Below are 14,782 nucleotides of genomic sequence, written 5' to 3'. Positions count from 1 at the left end.
ACATAACTCCGACCCAATCTAACCCACCAAACCCCGACCAAATGTAACTCACCAAACTCCGACCCAATCAAACTCACCAAACACCCGACCCACTATAACTCACCAAACTCCGACCCAATCTAAACTCACCAAACTCCGACCCAATCTAAACTCACCAATATCCGACCAAATGTAACTCACCAAACTCCGACCCAATCTAACCCACGAAACTCCGACCCAATCTAACTCACCAAACTCCGACCAAATGTAACTCACCAAACTCCGACCCAATCTAACGCACCAAACTCCGACCCAATCTAACGCACCAAACTCCGACCCAATCTAACGCACCAAACTCCGACGCAATCAAACTCCGACCAAATGTAACTCACCAATCTTCGACCAAATCCAACTCAACAAACACCGACCAATCTAACTCACCAAACTCCGACCAATTCTAACCCATCAAACACCGACCCAATCTAACTCACCAAACTCTGACCCAATCTAACTCACCAAACTCCGACCCAATCTAACTCACCAAACTCCGACCCAATCTAACCCACCAAACTCCGACCCACTCAAACTCACCAAACTCCGACCCAATCTAAACTCACCAAACTCTGACCAAATGTAACTCACCAAACTTCGACCCAATCTAACTCACCAAACTCCGACCCAATCTAACTCACCAAACTCCGACCCAATCTAACTCACCAAACTCCGACCAAATGTAACTCACCAAACTCCGACAAAATCAAACTCACTAAACTCCCGACCCAATCTAACCCACCAAACTCCGACCAAATCTAACTCACCAAACTCCGACCAAACCTTACTAACCAAACTCCCGATGCAATCTAACCCACCAAACTCCGACCAAATCTAACTGACCAAGCTCCCGATGCAATCAAACCCACCAAACCCCAACCAAGTCTAACGTACCAAACTCAGACCCAATCTCAGTCACCAAACTCTGACCCAATCTAACTCACCAAACTCCGACCAAATCTAACTCACCATACTCGAGATGCAATCTAACTCACCAAACTCCCGACCCAATCTAACTCACCAAACTCTGACCAACTCCAACTCACCAAACTCCGACCCAATCTAACTCACCAAACTCCCGACCCAATCTAACTCACCAAACTCCGACCCAATCTAACTCACCAAACTACGACCAATCTATCTCACCAAACTCCGACCAAATCTAACCCACCAAACTCTGACCAAATCTAACCCACATAACTCCGACAAAATCAAACTCACTAAACTCCCGACCCAATCTAACCCACCAAACCCTGACCAAATGTAACTCACCAATCTTCGACCCAATCTAACTCACCAATCTTCGACCAAATCTAACTCACCAAACTCCGACCCAATCTAACTCACCAAACTACGACCAAATCAAACCCACCAAACTATGACCAAATCTAACTGACCAAACTCCCGATGCAATCTAACTCACCAAACTCCCAACCAAATCTAACGTACCAAACTCAGACCCAATCTCAGTCACCAAACTCTGACCCAATCTAACTCACCAAACTCCCGTTGCAATCTAACTTACCCTTATTGACACAAAGTGGGCTTCAAATGAAGTTACTGTGAAAAGCCCCTAGTCGCCACATTCCGGCGCCTGTTCGGGGAGGCTGGTACGGGAATTGAACCGTGCTGCTGGCCTGCCTTGGTCTGCTTTCAAAGCCAGCGATTTAGCCCTGTGCTAAACCAGCGCCTTTGAGTCAAATCTCAATAAGCTAATCATAGAATTGCTTCTAATGTTGCAGATAGGGAGAGATAAAGTAACAACTCACTAATAAAGATCGGTTTACATGGCTAAGGTCCTACATGATAAACCTCAGCAAGTCACAGTTGAAGTAGCTATGGGATATCCAGCTCTGTGGTGTTGATGTGTTTACTGCCATCTACTGATCAGAAAAAGAAATCTATAGAGCTAGTTTCACCTGGATGTTCAAAGGATGGGTAATGGATAAAAAGATTATACACAATAAAAGAATTGGAATGTGATGTTTCTTTACTCTTTCTTGGGATTTGGGGAGGGGATGGGTCACTGGCAAGACCAGCATTTATTGCCCATCCCTAATTACCCTTGAACTCAGTGGCATACAAGATCATTCCAGAAGAGCAATGCAGAGTCAACCACATTGCTCTGGGTATGGAGTCACATGTAGGCCAGACCAGGTAAGGACAGCAGATTTCTTTCCCTAAAGGACACTGGTGAACCAAGTGGGATTTACGACAAACATGGTCACCGTTACTTTTAATTTAGTTAATTACTTCACCACATTTCTAGCCTTATAGTTCCAGATTTATTAATGTAGTTAAACTTCCACCAGCTGCCGTGGTGGGATTTAAACCCATAAATATTCGCCTGGGCCTCTGAATTACTAAATCAGTGACATTACTGTTACTCCAACATCTCCCCTGGCTAAATGTTATAAAGAAAACTCGTTTGGACTTGCAGACATTTTTCAATATAATTTCGCATAGAAAGTTTCCATTAACCAAGGTGCAGGCAGAGAGATGGGTGACCACCAGAAAGGGCAGGCAGTCAGTGCAGGAATCCCCTGTGGTTGTCCCGCTCTCGAACAGGTATACCGCCTTGGATACTGTTGGGGGAATAGCCTATCAGGGGAAAACAGCAGCAGCCAGAGCAGTGGCACCACGGCTGGCTCTGATGTTCAGAAGGGAGGGTCAAAGCGCAGAAGAGCAATAGTAATAGGGGACTCTATAGTCAGGGGCACAGGTAGGCGCTTCTGTGGATGTGAAAGAGACTCCAGGATGGTATGTTGCCTCCCTGGTGCCAGGGTCCAGGATGTCTCCGAATGGGTAGCGGGCATCCTGAAGGGGGAGGGCAAACAGGCAGAGGTCGCTGTACATATTGGAACGAACCACACAGGCAGGAAGGGTCATGAGGTCCTGCAGCAGGAGTTCAGGGAGCTAGGCAGAAAGTTAAAAGACAGGACCTCGAGGGTTGTAATCTCGGGATTACTCCCTGTGCCACGTGCCAGTGAGGCTAGAAATAAGAAGGTAGAGCAGCTAAACACGTGGCTAAACAGCTGGTGTAGGAGGGAGGGTTTCCGTTATCTGGACCACTGGGAGCTCTTTCGGGGTAGGTGTGACCTGTATAAGAAGGACCGGTTGCATCTAAACTGGAGAGGCATAAATATCCTGGCCGTGAGGTTTGCTAGTATCACAAGAGAGGGTTTAAACTAGTATGGCAGGGGGGTGGGTACTGGAGCAATAGGTCAGAAGGTGAGGGAGAACTATGGAATGGGGCCAGTATGGCTCTGAGGCAGAGCAGAAAGGGTGAAGTTGCTGAACATAGCGGGTCTGGTGGCCTGAAGTGCATATGTTTTAATGCAAGAAGTATAACGGGTAAGGCAGATGAACTTAGAGCTTGGATTAGTACTTGGAACTATGATGTTGTTGCCATTACAGAGACCTGGTTGAGGGAAGGACAGGATTGGCAGGCTAAACGTTCCAGGATTTAGATGTTTCAGGCGGGATAGAGGGGGATGTAAAAGGAGTGGAGGAATTGTGCTACTGGTTAGGGAGACTATCAGCTGCATTGCGGGAGGACACCTCAGAGGGCAGTGAGGCTATATGGGTAGAGATCAGGAATAAGAAGGGTGCAGTCACAATGTTGGGGGTTTACTACAGGCCACCCAACAGCCAGCGGGAGATAGAGGAGCAGATAGGTAGACAGATTTTGGAAAGAAGTAAAAACAACAGGGTTGTTGTGATGTGAGACATTAACTTCCCCAATATTGACTTGGACTCACTTAGTGCCAGGGGCTTGGGCGGGGCAGAGTTTGAAAGGAGCATCCAGGAGGGCTTCTTAAACAATATGTAGATAGTCCAACTCGGAAAGGGGCTATACTGGACCTGGTATTGGGGAATGTGCACTGCCAGGTGGTAGAAGTTTCAGTAGGGGAGCATTTCGGGAACAGTGACCACAATTCAGTAAGTTTTAAAGTGCTGGTGGACAAGGATAAGAGTGGTCCTAGGGTGAATGTGCTAAATTGGGGGAATGCTAATTATAGCAATATTAGGTGGAAACTGTAGAACCTAGATAAGGGGAGGATGTTTGACGGCAAATCAACATCTGACAGGTTAGGTGGATTGGCCATGATAAATTGTCCTTAGTGTCATCAATTACCCTTAGTGTTGGGTGGGGTTACTGGGTTATGGGGACAGGGTGGAGGTGTTGACCTTGGGTAGGGTGCTCTTTCCAAGAGCCGGTGCAGACTCGATGGGCGGAATGGCCTCCTTCTGCACTGTAAATTCTATGATAATCTATGATAGGTGGGAGGCTTTCAAATGTCAGTTGAAAGGAATTCAGGACCGGCATGTTCCTGTGCGGAAGAAGGATAAATACGGCAAATTTCGGGAACCTTGGATAACGAGAGATATTGTCGGCCTCGTCAAAAAGAAGGAGGAGGCATTTGTCAGGGCTCGAAGGCTGGGAACAGACGAAGCCTGTGTGTAATATAAGGAAAGTAGGAAGGAACTTAAGCAAGGAGTCAGGAGGGCTAAAAGGGATCACAAAAGGTCATTGGCAAACAGGGTTAAGGAAAATCCCAAGGCTTTTTACACGTACATTAAAAGCAAGAGGGTAGCCAGGGAAAGGGTTGGCCCGCTGAAGGACAGGCGAGGGAATCTCTGTGTGGAGCCAGAGGAAATGGGCGAGGTACTAAATGAATATTTGCATCAGTATTCACCAAAGAGAAGGAATTGGTGGATGTTGAGTCTGTAGAAGGGTGTGTAGATAGCCTGGGTCACATGGTGATCCAAAAAGACGAGGTGTTGGGTGTCTTAAAAAATATTAAGGTGGATAAGTCCCCAGGGCCTGATGGAATCTACCCCAGAATACTGAAGGAGGCTGGAGAGGAAATTGTTGAGACCTTGACAGAACTCTTTGGATCCTCAGTGTCTTCAGGTGATGTCCCGGAGGACTGGAGAATCGCCAATGTTGTTCCTCTGTTTAAGAAGGGTAGCAAGGATAATCCAGGAAACTACAGGCTGGTGAGCCTTAGATCAGTGACAGGGAAATTACTGGAGAGAATTCTTCGATATGGGATCTACTCCCATATGGAAGCAAATGGACGTATTAGCTTCACGGTTTTTGAGGGAGAGGTCGTGTCTCACTAACTTGATAGATTTTTTCGAGTAGGTCACAAAGCTCATTGATGCAGATCGGGCAGTGGATGTTGTCTATGTGGACTTCAGTAAGGCCTTTGACAAGGTCCCTCATGGCAGACAAAAGGTGAAGTCACATGGGATCAGGGGTGAGCTGGCAAGATTGGTACAGAACTGGCTAGGTCATAGAAGGCAGCGAGTAGCAATGGAAGGGTGCTTTTCTAATTGGAGGGCTGTGACGAGTGGTGTTCCACAGGGATCAGTGCTGGGACCTTTGCTGTTCGTAGTATATATAAATGATTTGGAGGAAAATGTAACTGATCTGATTAGTAAGTTTGCAGACAACACAACGGTTGGTGGAATTGCGGATAGCGATGAGGACTGTCAGAGGATACAGCAGGATTTAGATTGTTTGGAGACTTGGGCGGAGAGATGGCAGATGGAGTTCAATCTGGACAAATGAGAGGTAATGCATTTTGGAAGGGCTAATGCAGGTAGGGAATATACAGTGAATGGTAGAACCCTCAAGAGTATTGACAGTCAAGAGAGATCTAGGTATACAGGTCCACAGGTCACTGAAAGGGGCAACACAGGTGGAGAAGGTAGTCAAGAAGGCATACGGCATGCTTGCCTTCATTGGCTGGGGCATTGAGTATAAAAATTGGCAAGACATGTTGCAGCTGTCTTGAACCTTGGTTAGGCCACACTTGGAGTATAGTGTTCAATTCTGGTCGCCACACTACCAGAAGGATGTGGAGGCTTAAAAAAGATTGCAGAAGAAATTTACCAGGATGTTGCCTGGTATGGAGGGCATTAACTATGAGGAGCGGTTGAATAAACTTGGTTTGTTCTCACTAGAACGATGGAGGTTGAGGGCCGACCTGATAGGGGTCTACAAAATTATGAGGGGCATAGACACAGTGGATAGTCAGAGGCTTTTTCCCAGGTTAGAGAGATCAATTACTAGGGGGCATAGGTTTAAGGTGCGAGGGGCAAGGTTTAGAGGAGATGTACGAGGCAAGTTTTTTTACACAGAGGGTAATGGGTGCCTGGAACTCGCTGCCGGAAGAGGTGGTGGAAGCAGGAACGATAGTGACATTTAAGGGGCATCTTGACAAATACATGAATAGGATGGGAATAGAGGGATACGGACCCCGGAAGTGCAGAAGATTTTAATTTCGACGGGCAGCATGGTCGGCACAGGCTTGGAGGGCCGAAGGGCCTGTTCCTGTGCTGTACTTTTCTTTGTTCTTTGTTCTAACGTGAAGATCCCAGGCATCCAAGATCGATCATACAACTGGAAAAAGAATTGGTTCAAAAAACAGAAAGTGTTCACCAGCATCCAGGCAATAAAAGAACTGGGAGCTGAACATTCCCGGTTACAAAATATTCAGGAGGGAAAAAGCTGGGGTTGGCAAGGGTTTCAATGTTAACTCTAGATCCTGAGACAGCACGAGATCCAAGGGTTAACATTGGAGTATGAGAAGACCATTCAGCCCCTCAAGATTGTTCCACTACTCTGTTTGATCATAGACGAGCTTGAACCAAACTCTATTTACTCACCACAGATCTTGGTATACCTCAAAAAAAAAATCTATTAACCTGTCTTGGAAATTTTGAAATTGGGCCTCCCGCAAACATCGCCTTTTGGTGGAGGACGTTTCAGATTTTAACTCACCCGCTGGGTAAAAACTGCATCCTGATTTCACTCTGATCTGCCCTGCATCAATTTTAAGATTATTCCCCCTTTTTCTGGGTTGTCCCACTGGAGCAAAGTGGAGATGGTGCAAAATCTAAATTGTTTTGATTAGATTTAAGAAAAGGGAGCCTAGCATAAACCACCGAATATTTGAAAGGACAAATGGGAGGGGATAGGCAGACAAGTTAGAGACAAACTGGGAACACCACAGTCACAATATTAAGTAAAATCATCCAATAATAGACTAGGGAGAAAGTAATCTAAGTGACCATGAAAAGGGAAGGTTTATTAGTCAACCGGCAAGAGGAAGTATTGGATCCAGGTTCGGAAATGAAGTAGGACTCGTAATAAAAGGATTGGGGAGTCTCTAGTAAATAGTGACCATAAAAAAAATAGACTTGAAACAATCATTCATAGATAAGACAGTTTGCAAGCAATAGGAAACATACAAACAAGAAATGGTTCATTTTAGATCAGAAATACCCTCATCAGATACAAAGGGGGGGGGGGGGATGCGACAAAAGCACGGGTTCCTTACACAGGAAGAGGATATGGATTATGATAAATTTAATACACAAGTAAATGTTATATCCTGGCGTAATAACACAATAGAATGTCAAGCAAAGTGTTAGAAATATCACAGATAAATAAACAAGGACAGAAAAGTTAAGACACTTAAGAAAGAAAGACTGACAGGTAACCAATGTAAATAAAGAGATCTATGAACAGGAAAAAGAATAGTTAAAGGGCAGGGTCGACGAGAGACAAGAAAATAAATTGCAGACAGGGTGATGGATATTGAATGTTGATGCCTTTGGATATCTAGAGAAGACTGTGGCAGTGTGACTGGAGGAGGAGCTGAAGCAAGTCAACATTATAACTGTGGTTAAGGAATTATTTCTGAACAGGATAGAAAAGGTGCTGACAGCTGAAATCTAGAATGCTGAGGAAATTCAGAGGGGTACTGGCCACAATCTTTAGATGTTTGAATTGTGCCAGAGACGGGCTGGTTGTCACAGTCAGGTTAAGTATGGAACAAGGCATCAGATTTGCAAAGGGAAAGTACAACTTTCCATCAGAATTCTTTGGGAAAGAAAATGCAGTGAATGTTTCAATGAAGTCTGTTCAGAAAGCATTTCATAAAGTGCTGCATGAGAGACTTTTCATGACATTAAGAAAGTGTCGGCAGGAAGCTGATTAGAGGACAAAAAGTAGGGCAGAGATTAATGAATATTTTTTCAGGTGGGAGTGGTCAGTATTGGGCCGTTACTGCCCCCAATAAATAGACATTTGGACTTCGGTATGTGGAGCAAAATAGCAGAATTTTCAAATGACGCAGCAAATAGGTGTGAAGAGGACTGGAAGGAAGTTTAAAAGGACACCAGCAGGTCAGTTCATTTGACTGATGGATGTTGAGTGAGATTCAATATGGAGAAATGAAAGATGAGGCATTTTTCAAGGGTATTGAAAAAGGAAATTTGTATTAAGTGCTGAAAACTTTAAAAGGACTAAGGGGCGGGGAGAGATGGGATTGAGATCCACAAATCTTTAGAAGTAATAAGACATGTTGATAAATCTGTACAATAAGTTATGGGATGCTGAGATATATCAATAGGGTTCCGGGTAATAAAAACAAAAGGTAATTTGAAACTTGTCAACGTTACTAATGTGAACATTTCCAGTTGCCTTTCTTTAATAATATTGACGAGGCCATGGATAAAGTGAAGTGGAGATTTGCTGAGATGATACAGGGGAGAAGACACTTTACTCACAAGGAAAGACCAAAGACTCATTAGAACAGAGAAGGTTCAGAATAGAGTGGATAAAATACCAGATGATTCTGATAGTGTAACAGCAACATGTGTTTCCAGGCATGAAGAGTCATCAATAAGAAGAATTAAAAACAAGATCACTATCGACCTAACCCTACCTCTATCACCCTCACCCTAATCCTATCAGCCTAACCCTAAACCTATCAGTTATAGACTAACCCCAATCCTAACAGGTATACCTTAAACCTAATCCTATCAAACTAACCCTATCACCCTCACCCTAATCCCATCAACCTAACCCTATCACCCTCACCCTAATCATATCAGTCTAACCCTAACCCTATCAGTTTTACTCTAAACTTGGCCTATTAGCCTAAACCTAATGCTATCAGACTAACACTAACCTCAATCCTATCATTTTAATCCTAACCCTACTCCTGTCACCCTAACCCTATCATCCGAATCCTAACCCTATCAGTCTGACCCTAATCCTGCCAGCAAGGGATCCCGAGTCACAATTGAATGAGGGAGTGACGGGGGTCAGGAGTGAAGGTCGTGGGAGAGGAGCGGGGGAGGTCGGCAGCAAGAACGGGGGGTGGGGTGGGGGGAGAGGGGGCGTATGGTTTGTCAGTGGGCCTTCCCCTTTCCAATGGCTAATCGGGCAGTGGATGCCTTTGAAAGAGGGAATCAAGTCACCATCTCCAATGCCCCACAGAAACCTTTCCATTCAGTCTTCCGGTGTATCGACTGCCCCACCCACCACTGGTTGAACATCAGGGGAGGTGGGAATTAACCACCCACGTCAGAGTTTCAATTATTGGCTGGGCAGGAAAGCCATCCACCAGCCTGCAACCTGCCTTGGGGGGAGGGCTATGTCTACCCGATCCAAGACGCTCTAGTTTTAAAGATCTCTCAGTCTTTTCTTTGCTGGAGAAAGGGACTCTAGCCTATAAATCCTGTACACGATCGAGGAGTAACTTGGCAATGATTGGGTACCTGCTTTCAGAAGTACGATCTGATCGTTTTGACACAGTTCCATGAATCCGTCAATCCGTTTCGCAAACTCCACCACATACTGAATCGCTTCGGTTATTTTGATGGCACAGAGCTGCCACATCACTTCCCTGGGCTACACAAAAAGGATGAGCGTGTAAACTTAGGCGTAAGATTCAGAAAAGTGATGCTTGTTACTGTGGTACTCACCACTTGAGCCGGGCACTCTGCTTTCTCCCTACCTTATTCTGATAGACCTCCACTTCCTCCTGTACGTAGGCTTGCCATGTGATCTGCTGCAGCTCTTCTCGCAAGTATTGGCAGGTCTCAATGTGGGACTTGGAAATGTTCTGTGCAAGGTGCTCTACAGGGCAAAATAGTCAGTGGTTTACTGAGCGTCCGGAAAACTGACCAATGGTCACAGAACTAAGCGGTCAACCGTTCGAAGCAAATGCTATCAGAACCTTGAAAATCGGAAAGTGGTCTGCGCAGGGTATTTTACTGATACAGCAGTCACCATCTTTATTAAGGGGATGTTGCCAAAATTCCAAGTGATGGTGCAACACTTATGCACATACCCCAGTGCTGCTCTACTCACTATTATAGTGAGGCTAGCAGGGTACAAGGCACGGTGGCACAGTGGTTAACACTGTCACCTCACAGCGCCAGGGACCCAGGTTCGAATTCAGCTGTGGGTGATTGCGTGGAGTCTGCACGTTCTTGCAATTTAGCACGGCCAATCCATCTAATCTGCACATCTTTGGACTGTGGGAGGAAACCGGAGCACCCGGAGGATACGGGGAGAACGTGCAAACTCCACACAGACAGTGACCCAAAGTCGGATTCGAACTCAGGTCCCTGGCGCTGTGAGGCGGCAGTGTTAACCACTGCACCATCATGCCACCCTTTGAAGTGGCATTGCACCTTGGCCTGGATGTCGTTCAGCAGGGTGCAGGAACATTATCCATGAGCAGGAGGGAAGCGACAGAATAACTGGGAATGTTTTCAGATTGCCTGAGACTCCCTCTCCCCAGACAGACTCTTGCACCCAACGTCAATGACATGGGCTAGAGCAGCAATCTGAGAGCCCCATGGGCAGGGGAATTCATGAACTCACTTGCCCACAACCCCTCACTGTGCCACCCCACCCCTCTTCAGTCCAGCTCTTCGCCTCTCTCTGAAACATTTCTCTCAAGGGCTTATAAAAGCGGGCTCTAGATGTTGGCCTTGCCAGCGATAACCACATCCCACAAACCATAGATTATCATAGAATGTACAGTGCAGAAGGAGGCCATTCGGCCCATTGAGTCTGCACCGGCTCTTGGAAACATCTCCACCCTATCCCCATAACCCAGTAACCCCACCCAACACTAAGGGCAATTTTGGACACTAAGGGCAATTTATCACGGCCAATCCACCTAACCCGCACATCTTTGGACTGTGGGAGGAAACCGGAGCACCCGGAGGAAACCCACGCAGACACGGGGAGGACGTGCAGACTCCGCACAGACAGTGACCCAAGCCAGGAATCGAACCTGGGACCCTGGAGCTGTGAAGCAATTGTGCTAACCGTAATGCTGCCGTGCTGCCCGCAACCGGATACACGATAAAGCCTGTGGGTGTGCCGTACCTAGTTCTGTCATGGAGACCGTGGGCGAGCTCTCGCCACTTGTGAAGGAGCAGTAGGGGAAGAAATCTGGGACCACAGCATATTCACAGATGGGCTCTTGTTTAATGCCATTAATGTCCAGGCCTGACTGGTCTGGGGATGGCTGAATGTCCAAATAAAAGTTGCTCATTCCCGAGTCGGCTTTGCCTCCTCCCGGTGTGTGCCCATCCATATATAGGTTGCTGAGGTCATTGTTCAGTTCCGTCAGCCCATTGTAAGTTGGAGTGAGAGGCTCGGCTTCCCCTGGTTGTTGCTGATGATCGCGCTGCTGCTGTTGCAGACGATGTCGTTGTACCTCGGCGTACAGGCTATCTCTCTGTTTCTTGGACATCCGACCAAACTTGACGGCTGCAATGAAGAACACATACCTTTCAAATGTGAAATGCCCTCTGGGCTTACTCACACAGCTAAACTAACCTAAGAAAAAACGCCTGCCATACTTAACACAACTTTCCGAAGCAGGGTACAAGACTTAAAAGCATCCTCCCTGAAATTTTCTTCAATTCTTGAAGGATATTAAATATCAATAACTGGTGAGTAATTTTCACGACTCAAGTTTTTTTTTGAACTTCAAACTCCCCCCTTTCCCCATTTTTATTCTAAAAATTGGCAGGAGCCATAAAAAAATGATAAGAGCCAAGAGAAATCCCACAAATTTCATTCCACTCCAGAAGTGATGCCCTGTTTGTAGGCCTCGTCAAAAAGAAAAAGGAGGCATTTGTCAGGGCTAAAAGGCTGGGAATAGACGAAGCCTGCGTGGAATATAAGGAAAGTAGGAAGGAACTTAAGCAAGGAGTCAGGAGGGCTAGAAGGGATCACGAAAAGTCACTGGCAAATAGGGTTAAGGAAAATCCCAAGGCTTTTTACACGTACAAGCAAGAGGGTAGCCAGGGAAAGGGTTGGCCCACTGAAGGGTAGGCAAGGGAACCTATGTGTGGAGCCAGAGGAAATGGGCGAGGTACTAAATGAATACTTTGCATCAGTATTCACCAAAGAGAAGAAATTGGTAGATGTTGAGTCTGGAGAAGGGGGTGTAGATAGCCTGGGTCACATTGAGATTCAAAAAGACGAGGTGTTGGGCGTCTTAAAAAATATTAAGGTAGATAAGTCCCCAGGGCCTGATGGGATCTACCCCAGAATACTGAAGGAGGCTGGAGAGGAAATTGCTGAGGCCTTGACAGAAATCTTTGGATCCGCAGGTGATGTCCCGGAGGACTGGAGAATAGCCAATGTTGTTCCTCTGTTTAAGAAGGGTAGCAAGGATAATCCAGGGAACTACAGGCCGGTGAGCCTTACTTCAGTGGTAGGGAAATTACTGGAGAGAATTCTTCGAGACAGGATCTACTCCCATTTGGAAGCAAATGGACGTATTAGTGAGAGGCAGCATGGTTTTGTGAAGGGGAGGTCGTGTCTCACTAACTTGGTAGAGTTTTTCGAGGAGGTCACTAAGATCATTGATGCAGGTAGGGCAGTGGATGTTGTCTATATGGACTTCAGTAAGGCCTTTGACAAGGTCCCTCATGGTAGACTAGTACAAAAGGTGCAGTCACACGGGATCAGGGGTGAGCTGGCAAGGTGGATACAGAACTGGCTAGGTCATAGAAGGCAGAGAGTAGCAATGGAAGGATGCTTTTCAATTGGAGGGCTGTGACCAGTGGTGTTCCACAGGGATCAGTGCTGGGACCTTTGCTGTTTGTAGTATATATAAATGATTTGGAGGAAAATGTAACTGGTCTGATTAGTAAGTTTGCAGACGACACAAATGTTGGTGGAATTGCGGATAGCGATGAGGACTGTCGGAGGATGCAGCAGGATTTAGATTGTTTGGAGACTTGGGCGGAGAGATGGCAGATGGAGTTTAATCTGGACAAATGTGAGGTAATGCATTTTGAAAGGTCTAATGCAGGTAGGGAATATACAGTGAATGGTAGAACCCTCAAGAGTATTGAAAGTCAAAGAGATTTAGGAGTACAGGTCCACAGGTCACTGAAAGGGGCAACACAGATGGAGAAGGTAGTCAAGAAGGCATACGGCATGCTTGCCTTCATTGGCCGGGGCATTGAGTATAGGAATTGGCAAGTCATGTTGCAGCTGTATAGAACCTTAGTTAGGCCACACTTGGAGTATAGTGTTCAATTCTGGTCGCCACACTACCAGAAGGATGTGGAGGCTTTAGAGAGGGTGCAGAAGAGATTTACCAGAATGTTGCCTGGTATGGAGAGCATTAGCTATGAGGAGCGGTTGAATAAACACGGTTTGTTCTCACTGGAACGAAGGAGGTTGAGGGGCGACCTGATAGAGGTCTACAAAATTATGAGGGGCATCGACAGAGTGGATAGTCAGAGGCTTTTCCCCGGGGTAGAGGGGTCAATTACTAGGGGGCATAGGTTTAAGGTGAGAGGGGCAAGGTTTAGAGTAGATGTACGAGGCAAGTTTTTTACGCAGAGGGTAGTGGGTGCCTGGAACTCGCTGCCGGAGGAGGTGGTGGAAGCAGGGACGATAGTGACATTTAAGGGGCATCTTGAGAAATACATGAATAGGATGGGAATAGAGGGATATGGACCCAGGAAGTGTAGAGGATTGTAGTTTAGTCGGGCAGCATGGTCGGCACGGGCTTGGAGGGCCGAAGGGCCTGTTCCTGTGCTGCACATTTCTTTGTTCTTTGTTCAAGATGGCATCTTTCAGGTGAGATGTGAAGCCAAGGTTCCATCTGTCATCTCAACTGGATGCTAAAAGTCCCTTTGCACTATTTCAAAGACGAACGAGACAGTGGCCTGGCTCAATATCTTTGTTCATTCATGGGAAGTGGGTCTCTCTGCCTGGGCCAGCATTTCTTACCCATCCCTAATTGCCCTCGAACTGGGTGACTTTTTCGGTAAGTTCAGGGGCGCAGTTAAGAGTCTTGGCTCCACAGTCACATGTCGGCCCCACCAGGAAACGACGGCAGATTTCATAGAATTATAGAATCCCAACAGCACAGAAAGAGGCCATTTGGCTCATCGTGTTTGCACCGACCCTTCAAACGAGCATCCTACCTGGGCCCAATCCCCTACCCCAGCCCCATTATCCCACCCAACCCGACCATGGTGATGTGTTGGGTGTTCTGGATCCGTGGAACACATACAGGTCACCAACACTTGAAATAGTGCAACACTATTTTATTGAATCATTAACTGTTTAACATACTCTGACTGTGGGTTAACACGGTACTAGCTTTAACTAAAGACCTTTGCCTTGTCCTAACCAGTCGATGCACTCAGCACATGGTGAATGTCTGTGCTGCAGGCTGTGAGCTCTACTAGGAAGCTGCAGCTCGAATGAGCGGGAAATCTGATGCCCCCTGTCTTTATAGTGCGTGTGCTCTAACTGGTGATTGGCTGCGGTGTTGTGTGTGTTGATTGGTCCCACTGTGTGTCCATCAGTGTGTGTCTGCACCATGATATATTGGTGTATATTATGACATCCCCCCTTTTATAAAAGAATGTACCTGTGTGGCAATAA

The 14,782-nt window shown here is 46.4% G+C and overlaps 2 protein-coding genes across 2 annotated transcripts in view; one reads left to right on the top strand and one right to left on the bottom strand.

Annotated features, from left to right (window-relative positions):
* The window catches only part of anxa2b (annexin A2b), a 316,940-nt gene that overhangs the window by 209,622 nt on the left and 92,536 nt on the right, over positions 1–14,782 (top strand). The window lies entirely within an intron of this gene.
* The window catches only part of LOC140404486 (nuclear receptor ROR-alpha A-like), a 113,367-nt gene that overhangs the window by 70,957 nt on the left and 27,628 nt on the right, over positions 1–14,782 (bottom strand). Inside the window, exons 3-5 of the mRNA XM_072493095.1 lie at positions 11,243–11,629; positions 9,855–9,976; positions 9,616–9,748 (exon numbers count right to left, since the gene is read on the bottom strand). Coding sequence (XP_072349196.1) covers positions 9,616–9,748; positions 9,855–9,976; positions 11,243–11,629 — 642 coding nt within the window. The remainder of the gene's footprint in view (positions 1–9,615; positions 9,749–9,854; positions 9,977–11,242; positions 11,630–14,782) is intronic.

This window comes from Scyliorhinus torazame, chromosome 30 (assembly GCF_047496885.1).
Source record: "Scyliorhinus torazame isolate Kashiwa2021f chromosome 30, sScyTor2.1, whole genome shotgun sequence".
Classification (NCBI taxonomy): Eukaryota; Metazoa; Chordata; class Chondrichthyes; order Carcharhiniformes; family Scyliorhinidae; genus Scyliorhinus; species Scyliorhinus torazame.
This window is presented reverse-complemented; position numbering and strand designations above follow the sequence as displayed.